Here is a 13,667-nt window from a genome sequence, read left to right on the forward strand (position 1 = left end):
TGGGCTGTCCCAGGGGCATGGATGAAAAGCTACATGAAAAGTCCCTGCTGCCCTGCAGATGTCTGATGAATGCACAAGTGTCCTCTCTGAATCACCTTGGGGCAGGATTGTGTGTCACAGAGCCTCAGCAAGTGCTAGCTGGTGTATCAGCTGTAGTTCGCATGGCAAATACTGGGTTCCTAAAGTCCCTGTCCTGCCCCTGCCAGTGCTGTAAATTGGAGTTGCTGGAGCTCAGTTTCAGTGACCAAGACTTAATAGGAGCTTAGTATGATACATCTGGGCACTGGAATGAGCCTTCTGGTGTCTGGAAGGCAAACAGATTTCTTTCAGTGGTCTTGTAGCTGAAACTTTTTGAGTAAGCAGTGCTTGTGAGAATAAACATTTAATGAGAGGGAAAAGCAGAAAGGAGTCAGAGCAGAGCTGCTCTGGCTGTCAGCTCATTTAGCACTGCCCAAGCCATGACTCTTGCCTCTGTTCTGGGCAGCCTCCCCTGCATGTCTGCTGAGATCCAGAATGAGGGAGCAGAGCTGTTTACCAAAAAAGTTTTCAGACTTGAAAATAAATTATGGATTTCTGGGGAAAAATACTTTCCAGCTTTCAAAACAGCATTATACAGTCAGTGGAGAGGAACTTCCTAGTATGAAAGCTGTGTGCCAGCTCCTCCAGATATGAGCAGCTACCAAAGCTGACTGCCCAATGAGCTGAGAGAGCACTGTGCAGTTGTGGGGGATTTTGATCTGCCTGGCTTCTTCTAATAAACTCCAAGAATGTGCACAGCACTTGTACCAAGAGAGCCCACAAATTGAAGCAAAGCAGATAGCAGTTACTGTGCTGGTCAAAGCTAAGCACCATCAGTGCTGCAAGCAGGGGGCTGTGCTATATGGACCAGTGATCTCGTTAGTGGAAAGTTAAATGTGTGTGCAAGTGTTGGGAGGGCAGGAAGCATCGGCTGACACCAAGAAAAATAAACATCTAGATTTTCTTCAGGCTGAGTCAGACACTGTCTTTGCTTATTCTAGGGAAAAAATACTGTACAAATAAAATAAGTGCTGTGAAATATTTTATTTGATGGAAATGACCAGTGAGGGAAAGTGTGAGATGGGTATTTTGTGTGCAGGAAGAGTTTATCAGTGACTGTAAGACTGGGGGCTCTTCTCTGTCTTCTGCACCCAGCTCACAGGTGGACTCATGTCTGCTCTCCCCAGCACAATCTCTTCTGCTTTCAATGTCTTAGGTTAAAGCAATGGAAGAACACATTCACATCAAATTTTTATCAATTTAGAGGTCATCTCAGTACAGGCAGAGCATATATAGGCTGGAGTTAGCCAGTAGACAGTGATTAAATGTTTTTCCCGGGAAACAGCTGAGTAACAACAGAATTATCTGTATCTTTCCATCTGCCAGAGTTTGGAGGCTGGTTTGTTTTAAGGAGGACTCATTCATTATCTGGTTTTCATGTGCAAGTGATTTCACTTACGGTTTTGTGTGTCACTTTACAGATACCAGATTCAGCCATTTAAGTACAACTATGCCAACAGATTAAAAGCACAAAGGTGCCCAGGAGCTGTGAGCCAGCCACAATTACTTTCTCTGAAAAAAAAAGTGGGCTTTTTTTTCAAAATTATACGCCACATCTAAAAGCTGCTACTGAGAGCTCTCGTTTCAAACTAACATATTTATGATGATTGGCTGGCATAGCTCAGCTTTGGAACTGGGCAAGAATAAGTTTTTCTCTGTACAGGCTGCTGAATATATGGAAAAAATCTTAAATACTTTACCTTTTTCGTCCCAAAGTACACAGGATTTTGGCTAGAAATCATCCTTCCACATATTTAATTCCAGGGAGAGGTGCTTTAAAAAAATAAAAGCTGAAGCAGAGAAATAATCTTTTATCTTGAAATTATGTTAATCATGGGTGTTTGTTTCTTGGACTTCCTTTTTGAAGAATTGAGGTTTTGGTGACCCACCAAAAACTGTCAGATGGTTAAAATATAAAACCAGTATAAGTCTAGTTTGTATTGGGAAATATATGTTGTCTTTGTGGATCCAGAGGGTTTGGCAAAAATTCATGAGTTCTTTGATGGTGGTGAGACACAGGAACAGGCTGTCCAGAGAAGCTGTGGATGCCCCATCCCTGGAAGTGTTCAAGGCCAGGCTGGATGAGGCTTTGAACAACCTGGTCTAGTGGAAGGTGTTCTGCCCATGGCTGGGGGGCTGGAACCCAAACCATTTTAGGATTCTTTGATGTAGTTAAGGACATGTCAGCCAATTCTACATGTTGGGAAGGCAAACAGTGAGCAGCTGGATGAGATGGCTGAAGCTGTAGAGAGGAAATGTGTTACCAACCTTAGATAAGCCTTCAGCTGAGCTCCTTGTTCAGTCCTGTGCTTTCCATCCATCACTGCATTGTCTCTGGATAACTGTAACCAGATCTGTGGGCTAGAGGAGAGGCATTCCTATTCCTTCTTGGGAATGGAAGCTGCTGTTGTTGGACTTCAGGGGTGGGAGAAGTGACTTTCTCCCTCTAGCCCCTCCAGGCTGGCAGTTCTGCCCTCTGCAGAGGGAGATGCTAGAAGTTGCATGGAAGCTGACAGACCTGCAGCATCCAGGGCTGTCGGCCTCAGTGCCAGCTGACTTTGTGCCTTGCATTTCAATCCACAAGTGCAGGAACAGAAACAAATAATATTGGGGGAAGGGAAGCTGAAGGGAGAAGAGCTAAGTGCTTTCCCAGGATTGGTTTTGCCCTGAAGGGGATTTTTTTAGGTCAAAATGGTGCTGCTATCAAATAAAAAAAATGTAATTAACTTTTTCTTTTGCCTTTTGCTGCCCTTCCTTGCCATGGCAAAAGCTGCAGATCTGGGACACGGCAGGCCAGGAGCGGTTCCGGTCCATCACGCAGAGTTACTATCGCAGCGCCAACGCGCTCATCCTGACCTATGACATCACCTGCGAGGAGTCCTTCCGCTGCCTGCCCGAGTGGCTGCGGGAAATCGAGCAGTATGCCAGCAACAAGGTCATCACCGTGCTCGTGGGTAAGCACCACGGCCCCTCACCACCAGGAGGTGTGCGAGGGGGCGAGCTGTGCGTGCCTGGCGTGGGGGGCAGGTGGAGATGTTAGCAGGAGGAAGACCTGGCATCTCTGTCCCCTGGTGGTGCAGGGTGCTTGGACTGGTGTGCTGGATCTTGTTGCCAACCGGTTGTAACTGCAGTGGGCACAGTGTGCGGCCTTGAACCCAGTGCTTGGAGCGTTCCTTCTGTAAATAACCCCAGGATGCTGGTAGTGGTGTTCAGGATGCCATGGCCACTTCTTAAAATGTGGTCCTGTTCTGGGTCTAAGGCTACTGCCTGCAGAGGGGGATGGGACCACCAGTTGGTCCCATAAAGGACTGAAGTGTAGATGGTGCAGCTATCACTGAGCTAAGAATAGAGCAGTTCCCCTTGTGACTCCAGGATCAGATCTCTACAAATATGTGAGGATCTGCTCGAGCTGGTGATGTCTGCAGGTTGCTATAGCCCATAGGTATGGAACAACCAGTCTTGGCTTAAGTGGTAAGGATCTGTGAACCACATCAGGATGCGATGGTTGTGTGGATCATAGCATTCATAGGTGGGGCAGAGCTGGAAAACTGGATGTTCTTGCATGGGTTTTAGGGAAACTAAAAATAAATAACTGAATGTTATATTAATCTATAGAGCTTCAACTCAAGGCAAAACAGACCTCAGGCCATCTGTCTGCTACAAGCAAGGGGAAGGTTATTTTGCCTACCAGTGCTTTTCCATGCTCTGTTTTCAGCATCTGATAGTTGGGACTTGGCTTTTAAAGGTCCAAGAATATATAAAGAACAGTGGAAAAATAACTTGGGGAAAGCTAAGAAGTTTCCTGCTACAGTGTGACCTTTAATAGTTTGCTATTTAAATGAAAAAATCTAGGTCATTGTAAGAAGTGTCTAAAAGTGTATTTAAAAAAAAAAAATCTTTTGAGTTTTATATGCCCCAGTGCTACTTCAAGTGAGCTGTCGGTTTTATAGAGCTTCCATACAAGAAACTCATACTCCTTGAGTATGGCCTGGGTACAAATGATTAATACAAATTAGTACAAATAATTAATAAGTGACTAACAAATGCATATTAAAATTTTCAGTGAACATTAAGCTAATTGCTAGCATCTACAGCACAACATATAAATCATATTTTAGTCATAACGCACACTTCGAAGATGGTGACACCCATAAATCACTTCTGTTGAGTGATAGTCTGTTTAGAAGGGTAACTTCAGTGCATGCAGTGGGTCCAAGACACTGCTTTACTGGGAAAGAAAGATATCTTGGATCTCCTTGGATCCCTCTTGGATAAGGGGAAGGCAATGAGACAAGGCTTGCCAATGGAAACACCACCTTTTCCCACGAACTCTCACAAAATTGCTGGTAGGAGTGGGGCCGGGAGATGTTTCCTCCTGAGCCTGCTAAGTCCGGGGGCAGAGCTGCCTGTTATTGCAGGTCCTGGTCTGTTACCTTTGCTGTGAGATTAATTTATGGCAGAAACACCATGTTTGAAGTTAAGTGGCCAGCAATAGGGTATAATCATATCAGATGCTTGCTTGAAGCTTTAATCAACTCTCTGCTAAAGAGATCTCTCTGAACCAAGGGGTTGGTTTCTCACCCCGCCTTGCTGTGCAAGTGCCCTCCAAGCCCATCCATCTTCCAGCCTGCACAGCCAAATCCTATACTGGAATATTGAAGTAGGGAAGCTTCCTTCCATGCCAGGCTTTTTTAAAAGGTTGTAACAACATGATGAATATCACATTTAGTGTCTCATATGCTATAATTGACATTTTAAGTGCTCCTCAGAGCAAGCACAGGAGAATTTTCAATAGATGCTAGAATGGAAATCCTTTAATGTTGGTTGATAGCAGCAAACAGATGCACTGGTACTAAATTAAAGCAAACTGACTTGGATGCTCACAGGGCATATTTCATTAAATGAGCTGATATTAAGTGGACTTGGGTGTTTCAGGGAATCCATTATTTAGAGGGGAAAGCAAGCACTGGGAGTTTCATATCCAAACCACTGTCCATACATATATTGAACCAAACTCTTATTTATCCTTTATAGACCTCAGTTTCTCTTGGTTTTGAAATCAAATTAACTCCTTTTCTAAAATATTTTATCAATGCAGGTAATAAGATTGATTTAGCTGATAAGAGGGAAGTCTCCCAGCAAAGAGCTGCAGAGTTTTCTGAAGCACAGGACATGTACTATCTGGAAACGTCAGCAAAAGAATCGGATAATGTGGAAAAACTCTTCCTGGACTTGGCCTGCCGGTTGATCAGCGAGGCACGACAGAACACCCTTGTGAACAATGTCTCATCCCCCTTACCAGGAGAGGGGAAAAGTATCAGCTACTTGACTTGCTGTAATTTTAATTAAAGAGCTGGCTTGTGATTGCCCCTTCTGCCATGGGCCAAGTGGATTTTTTTTTTTTTTCCTATGCTGGGATTTATCTACTTGAAGGAATTCCTGCCAATCTGACCCATCTGGTTTACTCAGAGTCAGGTTACAGTTCTGGAAACATGGCAGGCTGATGGCTCCAGCTGCATGGCAATGTAGCAGAATACAATAGGGTTTAAATTTCATTTTTCTTGCAGTCTGTGGAGCAAGTCAGAAAAGGAAGAGTTACATGAAGCACAAGTGCTTCATGTAATGCAGAACAGGAGCTGTTTTGTTTCCTTCTGGGGGAGAGTAGACCAGCCTTTCTTGAAGATACTGAAGAGATCAAAATCTCTCTTGCAGAACAATGTGTTTTGATCCTTTTTAAAGTAAAACAAAGTAAGAAAAAACGCAACAATGAACACTGACTTTGGACTACACTGGCGATCTCCTGGGCTGTCAGCGAGCAAGCTCTTAGGACGTGTACATAACGTCTGCCCCTGCGTCCTCACGGAGGACTCTGGTGTTTGAAATAGTGTTATGTCTCTCATCTACCGGCACTTTCATGAACGTGGAAGAAACAAAAAAGTTACAGACAGCAACATTTTCAAGATTGAAGAAGACATGGATACAGCTCAGTTGCTCCCTTTGGTGCTAGCAGTTCAGCAAATATTCCATAGGCCAAATGTAGTCTTACCACATTACTGTCTTCTGAATGTGTAACTTAGACTGGTTAGGAAAAAACACTAATTAGCACTGTTCATAAAAATAAAAAAAATGTCATTACCTCTTTTTCTAGGCCTGAACATAGTGGGAAAGGACTGTGTGCTTCTTTGATATCCAACAAAGGATAAAAAGACTTTCCAGAAATAAAAATAAATAAATAAATAAATTAACCATTCCTCCTCTACTTAGTCATGTCCTGATGTAAAAAGTTAGCCTTGGGAAAGATTATTGGTGGACTTGGCAAAAGTGCACCAGACATGACCAAAGTCTTGTGCGTGCATGGATTGTGTATAAGGGTTCAAAGGAAGCACGGTGTGAACTGGCAATCTGCAATATGTCCAGCTGAAAAACAAAGCTTGTAGATACAGCTCTTGTTGACAGGCAGGAGTACAAATCTGCAGAGGGTTTGACAGTAAGTGGGAATAGCACTGGGTTGCAAGTGGTGTCATTCCATGTCTGACCAATCCAGCTCTCACCATGTGGAACTGCTCTCAAAGATGCTCTTGAAGGTCTCTTCTTGGCATCTAGTCTCTCTGCTAGGGTAGCTTATAGGTTCAGGGCTGTAGAGTCATTCTGTTTACCTGATGCTTGCACCCTTAATCCCAAACTCTGGTACACGTAACTGTTTAGGCAACTTCTTCCTGCAGAACCCCTGAAATGGAAGCACCCTGGAGTTTGTGATGTTACTCCACCTCTAGTGCCATACAACGCATTGGAAATTTACACGTTGGCATGGAAGCGAAATCAGAAGATAGTGAATGTGCACATAATTATATTTAGGAGTTTGAGTTCAGTTTAGCTAATCTGGATAAATCTCTCCTGGCAATTACATGGCTATGATATGCTGCAATTTAGAGGTAATCAATTTAATATTATTTGGCTTTTACTGAAGATTATAACAGAGCTTTTATATTGACATAAAAAGCTGCCAGTAAGTACATCTTGAAAAAAAATAGCAATTGAAAAAAAGAGGCATTTTGAAATGCTTTTTTTGTTTCCTGGAAAGATTTCTTTGGGCTGTATCATATTGTGCCTTTGATATGTAACGGGGAGTTGACTGTGTCAGAGAGAGGGGGGATTGGTTTGTCATATGGCCATTTTTAATATTTTCTTGTTATTTTTAGGTCATTTTCATGACTAGTGGTAAAAGGAAGATGTAGAAGTTGTGGTATGAAGTTTGTCATTTAGGTAACATTTAGCAAAGAACTTCTGTAAGTGTGAGAAGTTGGGGAACATGTCAGCTGCTGCTCTGCTCGGGTTCTTTTCAGTCTCTGCTCATGTTGTAATCTGGAGGATTTGGAAATGTGTGGGACTTGGTGGCTTCTGCTGTGCTGGACCATGTGATACAGCCTATGCTGAAGAGCAGTATCTTTCTTCTTGAGCATTCCCTAAATCACCAAATGCAGCTTAATTTGAGCTTGTGAGGAGCACCCAACTGCAAGATAGCTGATTCTGCACAGCTCTTAAGTAGTTCTCTAGAGCTGGGCTCAGGGTGTTCCATGGCAGGTAGCACTCAAGTTAAAAATCAATACCACGTGTATTTAATTTGTAGTAGCCCTTACTCCCCAAAGCTGGACATGTCAGCACATAATTGATAACAAATAGGGCAGGGCTCTTTGATCAGCTTAATCAGGGAGGAAGGAGACTGCCAAATAAAAAACCCATGGGTTACTCAGCCTGGTTTCCAAAAAGATCAAAGCTGGGCAGGTATTCTTCATCCCTGCCAAGTGTACTATAAATGCATTTTAAAGTGCTCCTTGCATCACTTCTGGAAGTGGAACTCTGATGCATCAACATGACTGAACAAACTGAGCTGGTCAAATAGCAGAAACTGCTAACTTTATTTTCTTGGATATTTACTTTGAGATTTCTAGAAGCCTAAATCTTTTCCCAGTGCTTTCCTAATCTGTAGGTGACTGTTTTGGAGACTAGCTGCCTACTAGCAACCTCAAAGCACTGGTTCTTTTTATTGCTAGGGAATCTTTGTGTAAGGACTCCATCTCCAGACAGTGATGTGCTTTTGTGGCGGGGTGGAGTGCTGTGGTTGGGCTGATGTTCAAGTGAATTACCTGACTTCTCCAGTCAAATTTGAACTGATTTCTTTCAGTGTTTATTCTGTGGAGACTTAAAAAGTTGAAAGGAAACAATGGTGGTATGTGCAATTTTTACAAGGTCATAAACCAAAGCTGTAGTTTTGTACACCTCTGAATATCTCTGTAGTGCATGCAGCCAAACTTTCCTTGTAGCACTGAGGGCTTATCTTCTCTTCTACAGTCTGATCTACTGCTGAAGGCTTCCCAGCTGGAAGAGGAACTTTATCAACTGCAGAGTCTTGAAAAATAAAAAGACATAAAATAAGTACAAATTCCAATTATGTGATAATCAGCTCTCCAACTGAACACTTTTCTAGATTTTTGAGAGAACTGTCAGTAAAAGCCTTGTGATGCTTGCTGGATAAAGTATCAAAAACCCATGCAGAATTGATATAATGGGGCCAAATTTGACTGGGAATGTTCTCTACTATCATGAGAGCCAAGCTTTTAGTGTGGTTGCTGGATTTGAATGTGTTTTGATGATGGTGATATATTCACAGCCATGGAGTAATCTTATTTCTGGCTGAATGTTAATTTTTGTTGTAGTCCTGTAATGAGGCCCTTTCTTGACATTTTTAGCGCAATGATTATGTCCAAACAGAAGCCAATACTGGATGATCAGCAGATGTTTGCTTAATCTAGCAAGCCTGTTTGCAGAGATTAGTAAGAGCATCTCTGAAAACTGGATGGTCTAAACTCTGATTTCCAGTGGGAGTCACTGATTCAGTCAGGCTGATCTTGAGTAAACCACCAAACATTCAGTGCTTCAGATCATGGGTGTGAAGTACTCGCTGTGAAATTTTGCATTGGGTGTTGACACCGAGTGTTTGCTGACACAAGCCATGACTCCTTTCTGTCCATACTTGTGTTCCCCCATGAAAGGGAAAAAAACTCAAATAAAAAAAACTCTTCAGGTCAAAGAAATAAGATGGAAAAAGTGAAATTAGGAGCTCTGTAATGAAAGAGTGTGCTGGGTGCCTCTTCCTACCTGGACCCCTGAAGTCTTGATTTGACCTCCAGGTAAGCTGCTTGAGCGTGTAGTCAGATACGTGTTTGTGCTGAATGCTAAATGGCCCTGTGATCATTATTTAATGAAAACCACACATGACAAATTGTCAGGCAATACTTTGTTCTTTGCTGTGGAGCACGTGAAACAGCCCTTAAAATCTGTCAGCCTGCTGGTGCTGTTTGTGATTTTTTGGAAATGGCTGTATTGGTAACAGTTGGCTCCCGCTAGTCTAGGTTTAGCAGTTAATGGCTATCCAATTCCTTCAGCACCAGTAATAACAGCAGCAGACTGAGGCTGACACAGGAGACAGTGATTTGAAAAGCAGGAAAGTCAAAGTTAATGATGGCAGAAGCACGGTGGGGGCACGCACATGGGACAACAGGCTTTCCAGAGCTTTTGCTGACAAGGGATGCAATTAGTTAGAGTCAAATCCACTGGGTTTTGCCTTGTTTGTTATCCCTAAGGACCACTGTTTGTTCAACTGCTTTTCCACTTGTCTTCTCTTTTCAGTATGAAGGACTGTCTGTAAATCAGGCTGAAATGTTGAGCTGGCATGATTCCTGCGGTCAGAGGCTGAATTCAGTTGGAAAATAGGTGAAGTTCTCCAGCTATTAAAGTAGGCTGAGCAAACATGCAGGATATGCTGCCCTTTGGGAACCTGTGGTGCCATCGGGGTCAGATATGGTTGGAGACACTGTCACAGAAACCCTCTCCTGGCTGTGGGGCAGAATGAATGCTACAGCCCTTTGTGCAAGGGAAAGATGACTCTGGAGTAGAAAATGCAAGTAAAGTGATGGTTCCACATGCTCAGGATTTTCTCCATACCATCCTCTTTTAAAATTGCATCTATGGATTCGATATTAATTGCTCTGGGCTTTCGTAAGGGTTTGCTTTGAAATTTAGTCAGAAATTCTGCATTCTTTTACTTTTAGAGTCAAAGCACCCAGTATCCTCATGTGTTCGGCTCCTACCAACAAAGTCCTTTTTGAATTAATTCAGTTAGAAAAAGGTGTTTCTAGAGGATACTTTGTGAATTCCCAGTGAGCAATTATGGAAACTCTTCATCCTTTTAAAAATGTCTTTGTACATAAGGGCTCACCTCTGGAGCCAAAGGAAATAACTAATCAATTCTAGTAGCGAAAACCCAGTTAAATCAAAACCTTTTCTTCCTCTTTTTATAAACTTTGTTATCTCAACAAGTTTGGGGTTTGACATCACCCTTTTTCCTTGCATCAGTTCTGTCTTCTTGTTGCTGTGGGTAAGAATTGTAGCTGCTGTTGGCAAGCAGCAAAGGATCATCATTTTGAAGGACAGTCTTGTCTTATGATGATGAATGGTGGGGAAACAATAGCTTGATTTCTTATAAGCAAGTAGTGCATCCTAAGCAGAGCAGCCTCAACTGGAACCGGTGATGTCTTTAAAATGCAATCATCCACTTGAGCAGTAGCTAAATGTACCATAAATGTTACTGATCTCACATCTGCCTCAGTTCAGGATTTAGCTTGGCTATGAAAGCAGACAGCAGGGTAGTCATCCTCACCATGATGCAGGGCTCCCAAAGCAGCACGCTGCCTTGCTCTGACTTACCCCTCTGATCACCACTTCACTCACCTGACCCAAAGTCACCTTTGCTGTACTAAACCATATCCAGCTGGGATAGAGCACCAGCTGTCATCACTCACAGATGCCATCACAACCTTCCCCCTCATGTAAGTGAGCTGTAACTTAAACCAGAAGTAAAAACTATGCCATGTGAGTCACAGGTGTTTGTTTCTTTCCGAGTGGGAGCCACATATCCAGAAAAAACCCCCGTATCTCTAAAGCTTGCTCCTTCAAATACAGTCAATGGAATAACAGGGGGAAGATAACCCAGACAGAGCAGAAAATGAGATGGCAATGAGTGTAATTTTGACTGTAAACATTGTCAGTGAAAAATTAGACTGGTTTTAAGAGCACAGACAGGGTCAACAGCTCAGCTTATCTGTCTGGATGAACAGGAGCTGGGTTAACAATACTTGGACATTGTCTCTCTTTTCACATTAATAACTTGCAATTAGGACTTGGTGGATGTGACCACATTTTTTGAACCAGTTATCCTTTTCCAGTAAGCTCGATAATTTTAGCTCTGGTTAGTGCTACAATATTACTCAAAAACAGATGCCAGCTTTACATTTGCACTTTTGCTTTTTCCACTTCTGCTTATCTTGGGATAACATTCTCAAGGACCTGCACATTTGTGAGTACACTGTGGTGGTGTCCCTGGTGAGCATTTTCTGAATGCCTGGTCCTCAGGCAAAAAATGACATGGCCAAAACCTGTGTCAGTCATGGTTTTAGCTTTGCATGGTTCCCTGGGGCAGAGGGGATGTTAAAAGTATTCTAATGTTTTCATGGGCAGCAGTCAAGGGCTCGGGAGTGTCTGGTGTCATATGAATGCAAACCTTGGCACTTTTCAAAGCTTGATTCCTCTAATACCTCTCATCAATGAATCTGCTCTTCTCTAGTTACTGTTCATGCCTCAAGCACTGTGGAGGGATGATCTGATTGCATGAACCACTGGATCTGACTCCTGCTTTAGTTAGAAAGAAGAGCATCAGAGGCTCATCTTCTGTGCCACCTCAAGCTTCTTACAAACTCAGTAAGTCCTTTCCAGCCAGGACACCCTGTAAGGAATACTTCCCTTCTTACAGGATCAATACAAGAGATTCAGACATTAAGGATTGATGGGAGTTTGGTGCAAATGAGTTGCTCTCCAGTGAGTAGGTGGGTGCTGCTCTCCATCCAGTGAGACTTGGGGCAGTGTGGAGGAGGAGCTGTCACTGGGGGATGCTGTGAATGTCTCCGAGGGCCGGGGTTGCATCACTGGCACAGAGCTGTAGTAAATGTAGTATCCTGCAGTGTCTCAGCAGCTGAGTCTTACAGAAGGGCAAGCAGAGGAGAGAGAATGCCATTTTTAAATTTTAATAGAGGGGGAATAAAATACCTGGTCTATGGTGGAGAGAGCTGCTATGATTTCAGGCACTACCATTGCCTCAGCTCTTGCAGCCTGTTGGGAAGAAAGGGTTACTATTCATCCTCACACACAGCCAGCACTGAAGGGGGAAAAACTAACTTCTGAAGCCAACATTTTAGTGGAGAAAAGGCCCTCTAATGAGAGTATGGAGCAAGCCCAGTGCTTGTTACTATGCTGATTTGGAGTGACAAGTATATCTCTGGATATTAGGGAAGTAGTTTAAAATATGCCATAGTTTTTAGCATAATAAGATGCACTGCAGATATGTCACATCCATTTTATTCTCCACAGCTGTTTACAAAAGGAAAAAACCCCAAAACCCTGAGACTGGAGCAGCTGCAGTCACTCAGCTGTCAATATAGGACAAGGCTCTTTCTGCTCTTTTATTTCCACTTCACTCTGTTCTGCTGCACATATTTGGCTGTTCTGTGAATTTGCAGATCATGAGATTTTTTTTCAAACTGCCTTTGATCTATACAGAAAGACTCACCCAGTTCTCATTTGAATTCATTAATACTTTGAGTAGGCATTTTGATTTTATGTTTACTGGCTTGTTTCCCTTTGTAATGTTATCTAACTGACAAGTTTGTCGTGCTCTGCATTACCTTTAGACTTTTGAATCTAAAACATTTCCTCTTTCCTGAAAGCTATGATAATTTTTAGAGATGCTACAAAGGCATCTTCATTTCCTCAGGAGAAAACCTGAATTACCCTCAGCTTTGATTACTATCAAATCAACATTGAAGCACGTAATTTCTTTTACAGTGTGAACAAAGTATGTTTTATACCATCAACTATAGTTTGAATTGTAGTTTAAAAATCTGCTTAAGCACTAACAGCAGCATTTTGTTTGTGATTTCCATGCCAGGGAAGTCACAGCATTAAAGGAATTTCCTGTGTTGGAGTTTTTCCCCACAAAAGTCTGTTGTCTTTTCCCCAACAATTGTGAATTTAGCACAATGTACAGAATTTTAGCAAGAACTCTGATTCCTAGACATGTGGCCAGAAGGATGAGGAGAGGATGTGGTTTTTGTTGATCAAGCACAACCATTTCAGTGGAAAAAATGCACTACAGCTGGTCAGACCATTGATCTCGTTACTGGGGTAGTGCTGTCTTTGGGGACAGTATAGGTGTTAGAAAATCACCAAACTGTGAATCATTCACTGTCAGAAGCATTTGGCTTGTCTCTTCTTTAAGTTCTTGTGGTCAAGTTTGGTACAGTGGGCTTGAGAAAGGAATGTGTTTTGGATGACCAGGATGATGAATGTATGATGCTTCATGTTTATTTGTAATGTCCTTTTTATACTTAGAAATTGCTTACATGTGTATCTGTATGTAAATAAATGTTTAATCCTTTCCACTTGGTGTTTAAAGTGTTTGATTTTTTTTTCAATTTGGA

At 42.5% G+C, this 13,667-nt stretch overlaps 1 protein-coding gene across 7 annotated transcripts in view; it reads left to right on the top strand.

Moving 5' to 3' along the window:
• RAB30 (RAB30, member RAS oncogene family) overlaps window positions 1-13,628 on the top strand; it is a 49,181-nt gene extending 35,553 nt beyond the window's left edge. The window contains exons 4-6 of one of the 7 annotated variants that reach the window (XR_007201567.1): window positions 2,849-3,032; window positions 5,177-11,892; window positions 12,559-13,628. Coding sequence is in view for 1 of the 7 variants with exons in the window: in XM_048294489.1 (XP_048150446.1) it covers window positions 2,849-3,032; window positions 5,177-5,427 (435 nt within the window). In the remaining 6 variants the exon portion in view is untranslated. Of the gene's footprint in view, window positions 1-2,848; window positions 3,033-5,176 lie in introns of all 7 variants that reach the window. The other 6 variants (XR_007201566.1, XR_007201565.1, XR_007201564.1 and 3 more) reach the window with 6 other exon arrangements.
• The last annotated feature ends 39 nt before the right edge of the window (window positions 13,629-13,667 follow it).

The sequence above is a fragment of the Corvus hawaiiensis genome, chromosome 2, assembly GCF_020740725.1.
Source record: "Corvus hawaiiensis isolate bCorHaw1 chromosome 2, bCorHaw1.pri.cur, whole genome shotgun sequence".
Lineage (NCBI taxonomy): Eukaryota > Metazoa > Chordata > Aves > Passeriformes > Corvidae > Corvus > Corvus hawaiiensis.